The sequence below is a fragment of the Zosterops lateralis genome (genome assembly GCF_965231275.1).
Source record: "Zosterops lateralis genome assembly, chromosome: 33".
Taxonomy (NCBI): domain Eukaryota; kingdom Metazoa; phylum Chordata; class Aves; order Passeriformes; family Zosteropidae; genus Zosterops; species Zosterops lateralis.
Window position 1 is genome coordinate 4,119,529 of NC_139793.1, and position 15,644 is coordinate 4,135,172.

The following is a 15,644-nucleotide window of genomic DNA, read 5'->3' on the forward strand; positions in this document are numbered from 1 at the left end:
GCTCAGGGCAGTGGCTGTGCCGAACATGAGTGGGGGGCCGGGGAGGACTGGGAGGCTCAGGAAGGCTCAGAGGAGGCTGTGCCCATTTTGAGTGGGGGGCTCAGGGGGATTTGGGGGGCTCGGGGAGCTCGGGGGGCTCAGGGCAGCAGCTGCACCAAACATGAGTGGGGGGCTTAGGGAGGGTCAGGGGGCTTGGGGAGCTCAGGAAGGCTCAAGAAGGCTGTGCCCAGTTTGAGTGGGGGTCTCAGGGGGGTTTGGGGGGTCAGGAAGGCTCAGAGGAGGCTGTGCCCAGTTTGAGTGGGGGGCTCAGGGGGATTTGGGGGGCTCAGGGGGCTCAGGGGGCTCAGGAAGGCTGTGCTCAGTTTGAGTGGGGGGCACAGCTCGATTTGGGGGGCACCGATGGCTCAGAGGGACACGAGGGGACACGAGGGGACACACCAGGGGCTCAGGTACCCCAGAGTGGAGGACACCCCACAGCAGGAGGAGCCCCTGTCCCCACACAGGGAGCCCAGGACCCCCCAGGACCCCCCAGGAGCCAGCACAGGGGGCATTGTCCCTCTGAAGGGACACCAGTGTCATCCATGGTGGCTTTGTCACCCTCACACGGGCCGTGGTGTCCCCACACGGGACAAGTGTCCCTCACCTGAGCTGTTCCCATCACTCGCATTGTGACCCTTAAGGAGGGCAGGTGGCAGCGTGGGTGTCACCTGTGTCACCTGTGTCACCAGTGTCACCTGTGTCACCCGTGTCACCCGTGTCACCCGTGTCCCTCACAGGGAGCAGGGCTGGCACCTGGGCCTTGCACGAGGGCTCTGTGTCCCCCCAGGGCTCTGTGTCCCCCAGGGCCCTGGCACAGGGGACACCAGGGACATGTGGCTCTGTCCCCTGCCCAGGTGGCTCTGTGTCCCCAGGGCCCTTCAGGAGGGACATCTGTGTCCCTCACAGGGGGGTTCCATGTCCCCGCATTGTCACCCCAAATATCCGGGTGTCCCCCGTGTCTGGGTGTCTCCTCTTGTCACCCATGTCCCTCTCCATGTCCCCCCATTGTCACCCTAAATGTCCAGGTGTCCCCTCTTGTCCCCTGTGTCCCTCCCCATGTCCCCTCCTTGTCCCTCGTGCCCACCGCTGTCCCCTCATGTCACCCCCATGTCCCTGTGTCCCCATATCCTGTGTCCCCCCTGTGTCCCTCCATGTCCCCCCCATATCCTCATGTCCCTCCTCATGTCCCCCATGTCCCCCCTTGTCCCCTGTGCCCACCCCTGTCCCCCCCATATCCCCATGTCCCCTTCGTGTCCCTCCTCATGTCCCCCCCTGTCCCCCCATGTCCCCTGTGTCCACGCCTGTCCCCCTCCTGTCCCCATGTCCTGGTGTCTCTTCTTGTCTCCTGTGCCCACCTGTGTCCCTGCCATGTCCCCACCATGTCCCCCCCATGTCCCTTCATGTCCCCTGTCCCCTCCTGTCCTGGTGTCCCCTCTTGTCTCCTGTGCCCACCCTTGTCCCCCCCCATGTCCCCAGACCCTCCAGGTGAGTCCCGGGCCCACCCGAGTGGGTCCTTGGGGGGATTTTGTGTCCCCTCCGTGGGGCAGGACGTGACTCCTGGTGCCGCCGTGGGGCCGGGGGGACCCCGTGGGGTGTCCCCGAGGATCCGTGGGGTGGGGACACCTCGGTGGGTCCCCGTGGAGGGGGTGGGGACCCCTCGGTGGGTCCCCGTGGGGGGGGGAGGGGACACCTCGGTGGGTCCCCGTGGGGTGTCCCCGACCCCCCATTTTCACCCCAGGGATGTCCGTGGGTGCCTGGGGGGGTCTCAATGGGGCCGCCCCTCCCCCCGCCGGGGGGTCCGTGGGTTCCCCCTCGTGGGTCGCGCGTGGCCCCTCCCCCCCGGCCCCTCCCCCCGCCCCTCCCCCGCCCCCGCCCCTCCCGCTGCAGCAGCCGCCGCCGCCGCCGCCGCCCCACGGCCGCCCGCGCCCACCGCCCCATCGCCCCCCGGCCCCTCCGCCGGCCCCTCCGGCCCCACCGGCCCCACCGAGCCTCGGGCCCCATCGCGCCGCCGCCGCCGCCGCCGCCCAGGCCAGAGACCCCCCCCCATAATCCGCCCCGGCACAGCCCCCGCTTCATCCCCATCCCCATCCTCATCCTCATCCCCATCCCCATCCTCATCCTCATCCCCATCCCCATCCCCATCCCCACCCTCCCGCAGCCCCCCAACTCCGCCCCACATCGCCCCACATCGATCCCATCGCTCCATCCCCTCCCTTCCTCCCGCATCTTCCCCCCCCCATCATCCATTTCCCAGCCCCACATCGCCCCCACCCCTAAACCCGCATCTCCCCCTCCCCATTTCCCTGCCCCACATCCCCCCCGCCCCATTTCCCAGCCCCACATCCCCCCCCCAACCCCCACCCAGAGCCCCCCCCCCCAACCCAGATGATGCTCGACCCCCTCTGAGCCCCCCCCCCGCCCCCCCCGCCCTGGCCCCCCCCGCCCCGGGGCCCCCCCGCGCCCCCCCCCCGCATGCGCTGAGCCCCGGGGGGGGGATCCAGACCCCCCGCGGGGGGGGCGCTCAGGACCCCCCGGCCCCGCAGCCCAGGGGGGGTCGGGACCCCCGGGGCCCTTTGGGGGCGCCGCCGCTTTTTTAGGGGGGGGAGACGCCTCCCCCAGCCCCATTTTGGGGGGTATTCGAGCCCCCCCCCAGCTTTGATTTAGGGGGGAGATTTGGGTGATTCCCCCCCCCAGCCCCATTTTTGGGGGATTCAGGCCCCCCCAGCCCCATTTTAAGTGGATTCAGCCCCCCCCCCAGCCCCCCTTGGGGTGATTGGGCCCCCCCGGTTCTATTTTAGGGGATTTGCCTCCCCCAGACCTATTTAAGGAGGGGTTTGCCCCCCTCCTCCTCCCCCTCCCCGGCCCTATTTAGGGGGGATTTGGGGTTTCTCAGGGCCTCCCACAGCCCCATTTTCGGGGTGAGCCGGGACCCCTCCCCAGCCCCGGGGGTGGATTTGGGGACCCCCCCGGCCTCTGTGGGGTGACCCAGGCCCAGCTTTGGGGGGATTTGGGGTTTCCCCGACTTCAGGTTGGGTTGAACCGGGACCGTCCCCCCCCCCACTCCTCATTTTTGAGCTGATTTGAAGCCCCCCCCCCCCCCCCATCCCAATTTTGGGCTTGTGATCCCCCCCAGCCCCATTTTGGGGTCTTTTGGGGCTCAACCCCCCCCTCCCTTCACCACCTCCCCCCATTTTGGGGCTCAATCCTTCCCAGATTCCCCTTTTTGGGGTTCTAAATCCCTCCACCCCCCCTTTGGGGGCTCCCCCTCCCCCTTCACCCCCTTTTGGGGTCTCACCCTCCTCCCTCCCCCCTTTTGGGGGCTCCCCCCTGTTGTGACCCCCCCTCTTTAACCGGGGGCTCCCCCTCTCCTCCTTCCACCCCCCAATTTAGGAGTCCCCCACCTCCTCCCCCCAATTTTGGGGTTCAACCCCTCCTAGACCCCATTTGGGGGGTCTGACCCTCTCCCTTCACCCCCCTCCCCTCATTTGGAGTCTCCCCCTCTCCTTTCACCTCCCCCCCCCCTATTTTGGGGGTCCCTCCCTTCCCCCACCTCCACCCCCTCATTTGGGGGCTCCCCCTTCATTTGGGGGCTCCCCCCCTTTATTTAGGGGCTCTCCCCTTCATTTGGGGGCTCCCCCCCTTTATTTGGGGGCTCCCCCCCTTCATTTGGGGGTTCCCCCCCTTCATTTGGGGGCTCCCCCCTCATTTGGGGACCCCCCTCCTCCATCCATCCCGGGGGTCCCCTGTCCCTCCCCACCCTCACCCCCTATTTTGGGGCTTCCCCCTCTCCATCCCCCTCCCCCAATTTGGGGGTTCACCCCTCCCCTTTTGGGGTCTCCCCTCACTCCTCTCACCCCCTCCCACCCCCCCAAACTCGGGGGCTGCCCCATCTCTCCCCTCCCCCCCTCCCTCCATCTCCATTTTGGGGGCTCCTCCCCCCCATTTGGGGTCCCCCTCGTTGGGGTCCCCCCGGCGCTGCCGGATGGGGGGGGGCCGCTGAGGGGCCGATGGGGGGCCGGGGGGGCCCCGGGGCGCTGGGGGTGCTGGCGCTGGGGGCGCTGGGGGTGCTGGGGGTGCTGGGGGTGCTGGTGCCCCCCGCCCGCCCCGCCCGCGTCTCCTCCAGCCTCTCGACCACCCACCACGTGCACCATTTCCACGGGCGGCACGGCACGGCGCCCATCGCCATCAACCGCGCGCCCTTCCTCACCCGGGGGCACCACGGTGAGCTTCATCCTCCTCCTCATCATCCTCATCCTCATCATCATCATCATCATCCCCATCATCCCCATCTTCATAATCCCCATCGCCATCAACCGCGCGCCCTTCCTCACCCGGGGGCACCACGGTGAGCTTCATCCTCCTCCTCATCATCCTCATCCTCATCATCATCATCATCCCCATCCCCATCCCCATCATCCTCCCCATCGCCATCAACCGCGCGCCCTTCCTCACCCGGGGGCACCACGGTGAGCTTCATCCTCCTCCTCCTCCTCATCATCATCATCCTTATCATCCTCAACATCCCCATCCTCCTCCTCCTCATTCTCACCATCCCAATCAACCATGTGCCCTTCCTCACCTATGGGCACCACGATGAGCCTTCATCTTCCTCATCATCCTCATCCCCATCATCCTCAACATTCCCATCCTCATCCTCCCCATCATCATTACCTGCAGGCCCTTCCTCACCCATGGGCACCACGGTGAGCCTTCACCATCATCCTCATCCTCACCATCCTCCTCCTCATCATCATCATCCTCATCCTCACCTTCCTCATCCTCATCCTCACCTTCCTCATCCTCATCTTCACCTTCCTCATCCTCATCCTCCTCATCCTTTTCATCCTCCCCATTGCCATCAACCACGTGCGCCATGTTGAGCCTTCATCATCACCCTCATCATTGTCATCCTCCTCATTTTCCGTATCTTCATCCTCATCATCACCTTCCTCTCATCCTCCTCATCCTCCCCATCACCATTACCTGTGGGCCCTTCCTCACCTGTGGGCACCACGATGAGCCTTCATCACCCTCAACACCATCACCTTCATCCTCCTCCTCCTCAGGGCATCCACTGGCCCTTCCTCATCCACAGCCACCTCAGTGAGCCTTCATCACCCTGGCCTTCCTCATCCTCCTCATCAACCTTCCCTGTCCTCGTCCTCACAAGGACCCCAAAATCCTCCTCCTCCTCCTCCTCATCATCATCATCCTCCTCCCCCTCAGCCTCAGGCTCCCTCCACTTCCTCTTCACGATGACAGGGACACAGATGGCCTTCCTCCCCCTCTTCCTCCTCCTCCTCCTTCACCTCCTCCTCCTCTTCCTCTTTCTCCTCCTCCTTTTACTGAGGAGCCTCAGACCAGCCTTCCTCCTCCTCCTCAGCCTCCTCTTCCTGCTCCTCCTGGGGACCCCAAAACCCTCTTCCTCCTCTTCCTCCTCCTCCTTCCTTCATCCTCCTCCTCCTCTTCCTCCTGCTCACAGGCACCCAACCCCCTCCTCCTCCTCCTCCCGGGAACTCCAGCCAGCCTTCCTCCTCCTCCTCCTCCTCCTCTTCCTCCTTCCCCTCCTCCTGTTTCTCACCCTCCTCCTCCTCCCCACCTGCTCGCGGGTCCTTCAGCCTGGCCTTCCTCCCCCTCCTCCTCCTCCTCCTTCCCTGTCACCTCCTCCTCCTCCTCCTCACTGCCTTGGGAACCTGGAGCAGCCTTCCTCCCCTCTTCCTGCTCCTCATCCTCCTCCTCCTTCTCACCTTCCTCCCCTTCCTCCTCCTCCTCCTCCTCTTCCTCCGGGTGGGGTTTGGGGGTCAGGGCAGGGTTTGGGGGGTCTGTGCCCCCCCTGGGTGTGTTGGTGCTGTGTCCTTGCACACGCGTGTGCCAGGCTGGGGGGCGGGGGTGTGTCATGAGTGTGCACACGCGTGTGTTTGGGTGTTTTGGGGTTTTTTCAGTGTTTTTGGGTGTGTTTTGGGTGTGTTTTGGGTGTGTTTGTGCACACTGAGCCCTCGTGCAAGGCCAGACCCTTGTGCAAAGCCATGGGGGGGGGGGGGGGGGACGACACATGAAGGACCCCCAAACATTGGGGGGTCCAGATGGTCCCACAGCCCCTCCTCCAAATTCAGAGGTTCCCCCCAAATAATTCCAGGATCCCCCCAAGTGTCGGAGCCTTCCCTGTTCCTCAGAGTCCCCCCTGGATATCGTGGACACCCCCCAAATTCAGGGGTCCCCATGAACGCTGGGCTCCCCCTCCAGATCCCAGGTCACCCCCAAACTCCGGGGGTCCCTCCTGGACCCCCCAAATTCCAGCCTCCTCCTCCAGCTGCTCCCCCTGCACTCAAACTCTGCCTCCTGGGTCTCCCCCAAACTCTGTGACCCCCCCCAAATCCCCTCTTACCCTGAACCCCCCAACCCTGACCCCCGTTTTTTCTCTCCCCCCCCCCCAGCGGGCACCACGTACATTTTCGGCAAAGGGGGGGCCCTGATCACCTACACGTGGCCCCCCAATGACCGGCCCAGCACTCGAGCCGACCGCCTGGCCCTGGGCTTCAGCACCCGGCAGCGCGATGCGGTTCTGCTGCGCGTGGAGAGCGCGGCCGGGCTTGGGGACTTCCTGCAGCTCCACATTGTAAGGGTCAAAAAACTGGGGTATGGGGGTCTTGGGAGGGCTGGGAGGGGCTGGAGGTTTAGGGGGGTCTGGGGGTCCTGCTGCGGGTGGAGAGCGCGGCCGGGCTCGGAGACTTCCTGCAGCTCCACATTGTAAGGGTCAAAAAATTGGGGTATGGGGGTGCTGGGAGGGCTGGGAGGGGCTGGGGGTACAGGGGGCATACAGGGGGTACAAAGAGTCTGAGGGTTTATTGGGGTCTGGGGGTGCTGCTGTGAGTGGAGAGCACGGCCGGGCTCGGAGACTTCCTGCAGCACCACATTGTGAGGGACAGGGTGAAAAAATTGGGGTACGGGGGTCTTGGGAGGGCTGGGGGTACAGGAGGGGTCTGGGGGTACAGGGGGGGTTTATTGGGGTCTGGGGGTTCTGCTGTGAGTGGAGAGCATGGCTGGATTCGGGGACTTCCTGCAGCTCCACATCGTAAGGGAGAGGGTGAAAAATTGGGGTACGGGGTCTTGGGAGGGCTGGGAGGGGCTGGGAGGGGCTGGGGGTACAGGGGGGTTTATTGGGTTCTGCTGCGGGTGGAGAGCGCGGCCGGGCTCGGAGACTTCCTGCAGCTCCACATTGTGAGGGACAGGGTGAAAAATTGGGGTATGGGGGTGCTGGAGGGTCTGGGAGGGGCTGGGGGTACAAAGAGTCTGAGGGTTTATTGGGGTCTGAGGGTTATTGGGGTCTGGGGGTTTATTGGGGTCTGGGGGTGCTGCTGTGAGTGGAGAGCTCAGCCAGGCTTGGAGACTTCCTGCAGCTCTGCATTGTAAGGGAAGGGAGGCAAAAATTGGGGTAAAATTGGGCAAAAAATTGGGGTCTGGGAGATCTGAGGGGGTCTGGGGGCTCTGAGAGTGCAAAGGGGGTCCAGGGGATCTTCAGGAGATTTCTGAGGGTTCCTGGGGAGGGCTGGACTTGGAGATTTCCTGCAACTCCACCTCATCTCATAAAGAGGGGCCAAAATTAGGAGTTGGGGGGTGGTTCACAGGGGTCCTGGACAGGCCGGGGGGATTTGGGGGGCTCTGGGGACTCCTGGTCAAGGCTGGATTTGGTAATTTCCTGCTGCTCCACATTGTAAGAGAGTAGAAAATTGGGGTGCAGGGGGTTTAATGGGGGATTTTGGGGGGTTTAATGGGGGATTTTGGGGGGTTTAATGGGGGTTCTTGAACGTTCTGGGAGGCTCCAGAGATACCTGGATTTGGTGACATCCTGAAATCCCACAGGAAAGGAAAAATTCGGGTCTGGGGGGTCCTTAGGAGGCCATGGTGGGGGATTTGGGGGTCTCTCAGTGCTAAAAGCCAGATTTGCCCATTTCCTGCGGTTCCACATCATAAGAGGAGCCAAAATCGGGGTGTGGGGAGGGGTCATCCCCTGGAAATCAGGGGCAGGACAGGCACCCACCGGTGCCCCCCGCCCTCCCCACGCAGGTGCAGGGGGCCGTGGGGGTCCTGTTCAACGTGGGCACCGAGGACATCGCGCTGGAGGAGCGGGGGGCGGCCGTCAGCGACGGGCGGTTCCACGTCGTCCGCTTCACGCGCAGCGGCGGCAACGCCACGCTCCAGGTGGACGGCGGCCCCCTGCACGAGAGATACCCGCCAGGTACCCCCCGCCGCGCCCCGGGGCACCCCAGGGCCCCCCTAGAGACAATCTCCCCCCGTAGGTATCGCCCAGGTGTTCCCCAGGGCTCTCATAGACCTCCCAGGTATCGCCCAGGTACCCCCAGGTATTGCCCAGGTATCCCCAGGGCTCTCACAGACCCTCCAGGTATTGCCCAGGTACCCCCAGGGCTCTCACAGACCCTTCAGGTATTGCCCAGGTACCCCCAGGGATCTCACAGACCACCCCCAGGTATCGCCCAGGTGTTCACCCAGGGCTCCTGCAGACCCTACAGGTATTGCCCAGGTACCCCCAGGTACCCCCAGGGCTCTCACAGACCCCCCAGATGTCACCCAGGTGTTCCCCAGGGCTCCTGGGGATCCTGCAGGTATCACCCAGGGCTCTAACAGATCCCCCAGGTGTTCCCCAGGTACCACCAGGTACCCCTCAGGTACCCCCAGGGCTCTCACAGACTCCCTCAGGTACCACCTAGGTACCCCCAGGGCTCCTGCAGACACCCCAGGTGCCCCCAAGGTACCCCCCAGGTAGCTCCAGGGTTCTCACAGACCCTACAGGTGTTCCCCAGGTACCACTCAGGGCTCCCACAGACACCCAAGGGACACCCCAGGTGCTTGGGGACACCCCAAAGCATCCCTATAGCACTACAGGGACACTACAGGGACACCCCGAGGCACCTCAGGGTGCTCAGAGACACCTGGGGACACCCCTATGGCATCTATAGGAACCCCAGGGCACCCCCGGAGCACCCAGAGCCCCCCTGTGGCACCCCAGGGTCACCCCAGCTGCCTGGGGACACCCCAAAGGCACCTTCAGACGCCACAGGGACACCCCAGGACACCCCAGGACACCCCAAAGGCACCTTCAGACGCCACAGGGTCACCCCAGGACACCCCTATGGCACCTGTACCCCCTCCAAGAGCACCCCCAGCGCCCATAGGGCCCCCCAGAGCCCCCCCCTAACGAGGGCACTAACGAGGCAGCGCTAACGAGGGGTCCCACGGCCACCCCCCACCCGTCCCCTGCTAATGCCCCCCTAAAGGCCACATAAACCCCCCCAAGGGCCAACCCCACCCCCGGTGACACCATGGCCAGGGCTGGGGACATCGGCAGGGGCATCACGGCCGTGGGGACACTGATGGTCACACCACGGTGACAAGTGTGGTGGCACCACTGGTGTCACCTTGGTCACACTGTGGTGGCACTAAAGGGGACACGGTGGTTGTGCCACAGTCCCACCAGGGTGACATTAATGGTGACACCACGATCCCGTTGTGGTTGACACTGATGGTGACACCGATGGTGCCACCAGTGATGAGGACACCATTGTGTCATGGTGACAGTGTGGCCACACTGGGCTGCCATAAATGGTGCCACTGGGGATGCCGATGGTGACAGCAGTGCCGAGACCACAGTCCCATCATGGTGACATTGATGGTGACACCAAGAGTGCCACCAATGATGAGACTATGGTTCCACCATGGTGACACTGATGGTGACAGCAGTGACAAGATCACGGTCCCTCCATGATGACAGCAGTGGTGCCACCAATGATGAGGCCACGGTGTCACCATGGTGACGCTTATGATGAAACCAATGGCAAGGCCATGATCCCACAGTGGTGACACCAAGAGTGCCACTAACAATGAGACCATGGTCCCATCTTGGTGACACTAACGATGCCACTAACAATGAGGCCACAGTCCCACCATGGTGACACCAAGAGTGCCACTAACAATGAGGCCATGGTCCCACCATGGTGACACTGATGGCAACATCAATGGCCAGACCACAGTCCCACTATGGTGACATTGATGGTGACATCGATGATGCCACTAACAATGAGACCACAGTCCCACCATGGTGACACCAGTGGTGCCAATAACAACAAGACCACGGTCCCACCATGGTGACACTGATGGTGACACCAGTGGCAAGGCCACAGTCCCACAGTGGTGACACCAAGAGTGCCACTAATGATGAGACCATGGTCCCATCTTGGTGACACTGATGGTGACACCAATGGCAAGACCATGGTGACACCAAGAGTGCCACTAACAATGAGACCACGGTCCCACCATGGTGACACTGATGGTGACACCAATGGCAAGACCACATTCCCACTATGGTGACATTGATGGTGACACCAGTGGCAACGTCATAATCCCACAGTGGCAACACCAACAATGCCATTAACAATAAGACCATGGTCCCATCATGGTGACACCAACACAGGACCACCGCCCCACACTGGTGACACCACCGATGCCACCACAGTGACACCAATGGCGACGCCGCGGTGACACCGCTGTGACGCCACCGCCGATGCCCCCCCTGCCCGGCCCCCAGCCGGTGTCCCCGTGCCGTGTCCCCGTGTCCCCGTAACGCTCTTCTCCTCCCTCCGAAGGCAGCGGGGACAGCGAGCGGCTGGCGCTGGCGCGGCAGCGCATCCCCTTCCGCCTGGGGCGGGTGGTCGATGAGTGGCTGCTCGACAAAGGTAACGGCAGCGAGCGCCCCCCACACCTGGGCGCCCCCACACCTGGGCACCCCCCCCAAACACACAACCTGGGCACCCCCCACCCCGCTGTGGCCGGGACCCAGAGATTTGGGGTCCCCAGGTGTCGGGAACCCATTGATTTTGGGGAGTGTCTGGGATCCCCCAACACCTGGAGGTTCCCACACCTGGGCACCGTCACACCTGGGCACTCCAGAATGTGGGGACTCAGGTGTGCAGGACTCACCTGTTTGGGGTCCCAGGTGTTGGGGGATCCCAGCATTTGGGACCCCGATATGTGGGGGCCCCACAGGTGTCCAGGAGCCACGTCCCCGAGGACCTTGTTGTCCAGGGACCCCCCAGGTGTCCAGAGAGGGAGCCCAGGTGTTGGGGGAGGGGCCAGCCCCTGCCCCGCCCCCTCATTACCTGGTTAAAGGGACGCTAACGCACCTAACGGCCCCCCTAAACCGCGCTGAGCCCAGAGCCCCCCTAAAGCCGCATAAACCCGCTAAACCCCCTAACCCCACCTGCCCAAGGACTGCCCGGGGCCGGGGCTGCGCCAGGTGTGCGCAGGGCAGGTGTGCACCAGGTGTGTGCCATGTGTACGCCATGGCTGGGGCGTGCGCCAGGTGTGCGCCAGGTGTGCACAGGACAGGTGTGCGCCAGATGTGCACCAGGTGTGTACCAGGTGTGCGCCAGGTGTGCACCAGGTGTGCGCAGGACAGGTGTGCACCAGGTATGCGCCAGGTGTGCACCAGGTGTGCTCCAGGTGTGTGCCAGGTCTGAGCTGTGGCACCAGGTGTGCACAGGACAGGCGTGCACCAAGGCTGGGGCGTGTGCCAGGTGTGCTCCAGGTGTGCACCAGGTATGCGCCAGGTGTGTGCCAGGTCTGAGCTGTGGCACCAGGTGTGCACAGGACAGGCGTGCACCAAGGCTGGGGTGTGTGCCAGGTGTGCACCAGGGCCAGGTGTGTACCAGAGCCAGGTGTACACTGGGCCAGGTGTGTGAGCCAGGTGTTTACCAGGACCAGGTGTGCGCAAGGGCAGGTGTGCACCAGAGCAGGTGTGCACCAGGTGTTGTCCAGGTGTGCAGCAGGGCCAGGTGTGTGTGAGGAAGGCGCACAGGTGTGTCTGCCCTGGAGGCCCAGGTGTGCACAGGAGCCGCCCCAGCCTCGCACGCCCCTCGCACGCCCCGGCCCCGCCCAGGCAGGACCCCTGCCCCTCCCCCCCCCCCCCCCCCCCGCCCCAAATGACCCAAAATTGGCCGAATTGAGCCCGAGCGGAGCCGGGGGCCGGGGGGGGCGTTGGGGTCCCTTTAACTGCCCGGGGGGGGAGGGGGGTGGGGGTGGAAGGGGTGTGGGGGGAGGGGGGAAGGGCTGCTCCTCATGTGAGGCACATCCAGGTGTGCCCCAGGTGTGCCCCAGGTGTGCCCCAGGTGTGGGGGTGAGGGTGGGAGGGCAGTGGTGGGGTGGGCGTGGCAGGGCGAGGCAGGTGGGGCAGTGTGGGGGTGTGCCAGGTGTGAGGATAAGGCTGTGCCAGGTGTGCCAGGTGTGCCAGGTGTGCAGCTGCCCACTCCATCCATGGCACCGTGTCTGAGGTGACAGTGTCAGGGTGACAGTGTTGGGGGTGACACAGGTGAGCCAGGTGTGCGAATCCTCCCTCTCCATCCACGGGCAGGGGTGGCAGTGTCAGGGTGATGGTAGTGAGGTGACAGTGTCGGGGTGACAATGTCAGGGTAGCACAGGTGACACAGGTGGGCCAGGTGTGGCAGTACCAGGTGTGCCAGGTGTGCGAGCCCCCCCTCTCCCGCCCAGGCCGGCAGCTGACCATTTCCAAAAGCCAGGGGGATGTGTGTGAGTGAGGTGACAGTGTCAGGGTGACAATGTCGGGGTAGCACAGGTGACACAGGTGAGCCAGGTGTGCCAGTACCAAGTGTGTAAACCCCCCCTCTCCATCCTTGGGGAGGAGGATGTGAGTGTGGGGTGACAGTGTTGGAGTGATGCTATTGAGGTGAAAATGTCGGGGTAGCACAGGTGACAAAGGTGACACAGGTGAGCCATTCCCAGGTGTGCCAGGTGTGCGAGCCCCCCCTCTCCCCCCCAGGCCGGCAGCTGACCATCTTCAACAGCCAGGCGCGCGTGCGGGTGGGGGGCCGGGACCGCGGCCGCCCCTTCCAGGGGCAGCTCTCGGGGCTCTACTACAACGGGCTGAAGCTGCTGGCGCTGGCGGCCGAGGGACACCCCCGTGTGCGGCTCGAGGGGGACCTGAGGCTCGTGGGGGACCCCCCGCCGCCCCCCGCGCCCCCCGGTGCCACCCCCGCGCCCCCCGACATGGCCACCACCATCATGGAGACCACCACCACCATGGCCACGACCACCACCCGCCGCGGGCGCTCGCCCACCCTGCGCGACACCGTCGCCCAGGTGAAGTGGGGAGGGGGTTTGGCGGGGGGTGAATTTGAGGAGGGGGGTTGTTGGGACAGGTAAATCGGGAGAGGGAAATTGGGGGGGGGATATGGATTGAGGGAGGGTCCTCCCAAGGGCAGGGTCTGGGGAGAGGGGAATTTGGGGTGGGGGTAAATGGGGGAAGGGTCTGCAGGGAGTTTGGGGGGGGTCTGCAGGGATTTGGGGGAGATGGGGGGGTCCCAAGGGCCGGATATGAGGGGAGGGGCAGTTTGGGGGGTTGGGCTCTGTGAGAGAGGCCACCCCGAACACCTGGGTGCACTCAGGTGACCCCTGAGCCCCCTCCCCTCACTGGGGGGTCTCGGGGTGGGGGTGGTGAGGGGGGTTTGGGGGTCCCCAGGCCCACCTTGACCCCCCCGGTGTCCCCCCAGAACACGGACGATCTGCTGGTGGCCTCGGCCGAGTGTCCGAGCGATGACGAGGACCTGGAGGAGTGTGAGCCGGGCACAGGTGGGTGCTGCTCCGGGGCCCCGGGCACGCGCGTGTGACACGGCCTCGCACACGCGTGTGACACGGCCTGGCACACCCGTGTGACACGGCCGCAGAGCCCGGGGCTCTTCCCCACCTTCCCCCGCACAGGTGTGGGGTGTTGCACACGCACAGGTGTGGGAGGTGTAGGTGTTGCACACGCGTGTGAGCAGGGAACGTGCCAGGCTGCTCACGGCAGGGAGACACTCAGGTACGGGAGCTGCTCACACACCTGCATAGGTGTGCACATACACACACACACCTGGACAGGTGTGCACATACACACACACCTGCATAGGTGTGCACATACACACACACACCTGGACAGGTGCGCACACACCTGAGCTGTTCACACACACCTGGGCAAGTGTGCACACAGACACACACAGACACATACACACCTGGACAGGTGCGCACACACCTGAGCTGTTCATACACATCTGGACAGGTGCGCACACACCTGGACAAGTGTGCACACAGACACACAGAGATACACACACCTGGACAGGTGTACACATAGACACAGGCACACACACACACCTGCACAGGTGCACACACACCTGAACTGTTCATAGACACCTGGATAGGAGCCGTTCACACGCACAGGTGTGCACACACACCTGAACTCACACACACTCACACCTGCCCCACAAATGCAGCCCCCTTTGCACACCCAGGTGCTCCCCCTTGCACATGCCCCTCCCACCTGTGGCCCCGCCCCTCACCTGTGGCCTCACCCCCCACCTGCACAGGTGGTCCCGCCCATTCCGAGCACACACCTGAGCCCGGGGGCATGCAAGCCCCACCCCCACCCTCTGCTTCCCCTGACGGATGGACACTCGGACATTCGGACATTTGGACATTCGGACACTCGGACGGACAGGGAGGACAGGGATGATGTGGGGTCACCCCATGTGACACCATCACACCTGTGCTGCCGCCAGGACCCTCCCCCACCCCCAGTGTCACACGGTGACACCGCCCTGGACACCCCGAGTGTCACCTGGAGACCCCCCCGGACACCTGGGGCCTCACCTGGCACCCACAGCTGTCACCTGGACACCCAGGTGTGTCCCACCCTGGCACCCACAGCTGTCACCTGGACACCCAGGTGTGTCCCACCCTGGCACCCACAGGTGTCCCCTGGACACCGGGGTGTCCCCCCACAGGTGTCCCCAGGACACTCTGGTCCCCCAAGACCCCACTTTTGGGGGAGGAGCGGCAGCAGTAAGAGGAAGGGGGAGGAGTGGGGGACAGACAGACGGACAATGGACAGACAGTGGACAGATGATGGACGGACAGTGGATGGACAGTGGATGGACAGTGCTGGACAATGGATGGATGATGGACAGTGGTCCATGGATGGACGGATGGGGATGGGGATGGATGCCAGGACAGGTGGATGAGTTCAAGGCTGTCCAGATCCAGGGATGGACAGATGGACACATGGACAGATGGTTGGATGCCTGTGGGGTGGATGGATTTGAGGATGGATGGACACATGGATGGATTTTGGGATGGACGAGCGGATGGACAGATGGACACAAGGTGAATGGGTGGATCCATGGAGAGCTGGACAGGTGGATGGACAGACGGACACATGGATGGGTGGATGGGTTCAAGAGTGGATGGATGGACACGAGGATGGATGGACGAGTGGATTCAAGGTCAGATGCTGGTCTGAGGGTGGACAGATGTGTGGCCAGGTGGCTGCAGGGGTGGATTTAGGGATGGATGGATGGACAGATGGACGGACAGATGGATGGATGGATTCAAGGATCCATGGGTGGATTTAGGGATGGACAGATGATTCATGGACGGATGGATGGATGGATAGATGGATGGATGGATGGATAGATGGATTTATAGATGGATGGATGGATGGATGGATGGATGGATGGATGGACAGACGGATGGACGGATGGACGGAT

The 15,644-nt window shown here is 63.8% G+C and overlaps 1 protein-coding gene across 1 annotated transcript in view; it reads left to right on the forward strand.

Annotated features, from left to right (window-relative positions):
• NRXN2 (neurexin 2) overlaps positions 1 to 15,644 on the forward strand; it is a gene marked incomplete at its 3' end in the record, with an annotated part of 61,394 nt that overhangs the window by 43,741 nt on the left and 2,009 nt on the right. The window contains 5 exon segments of the mRNA XM_083881328.1: positions 6,474 to 6,655; positions 8,104 to 8,275; positions 10,698 to 10,787; positions 12,887 to 13,206; positions 13,617 to 13,695. Coding sequence (XP_083737454.1) covers positions 6,474 to 6,655; positions 8,104 to 8,275; positions 10,698 to 10,787; positions 12,887 to 13,206; positions 13,617 to 13,695 — 843 coding nt within the window.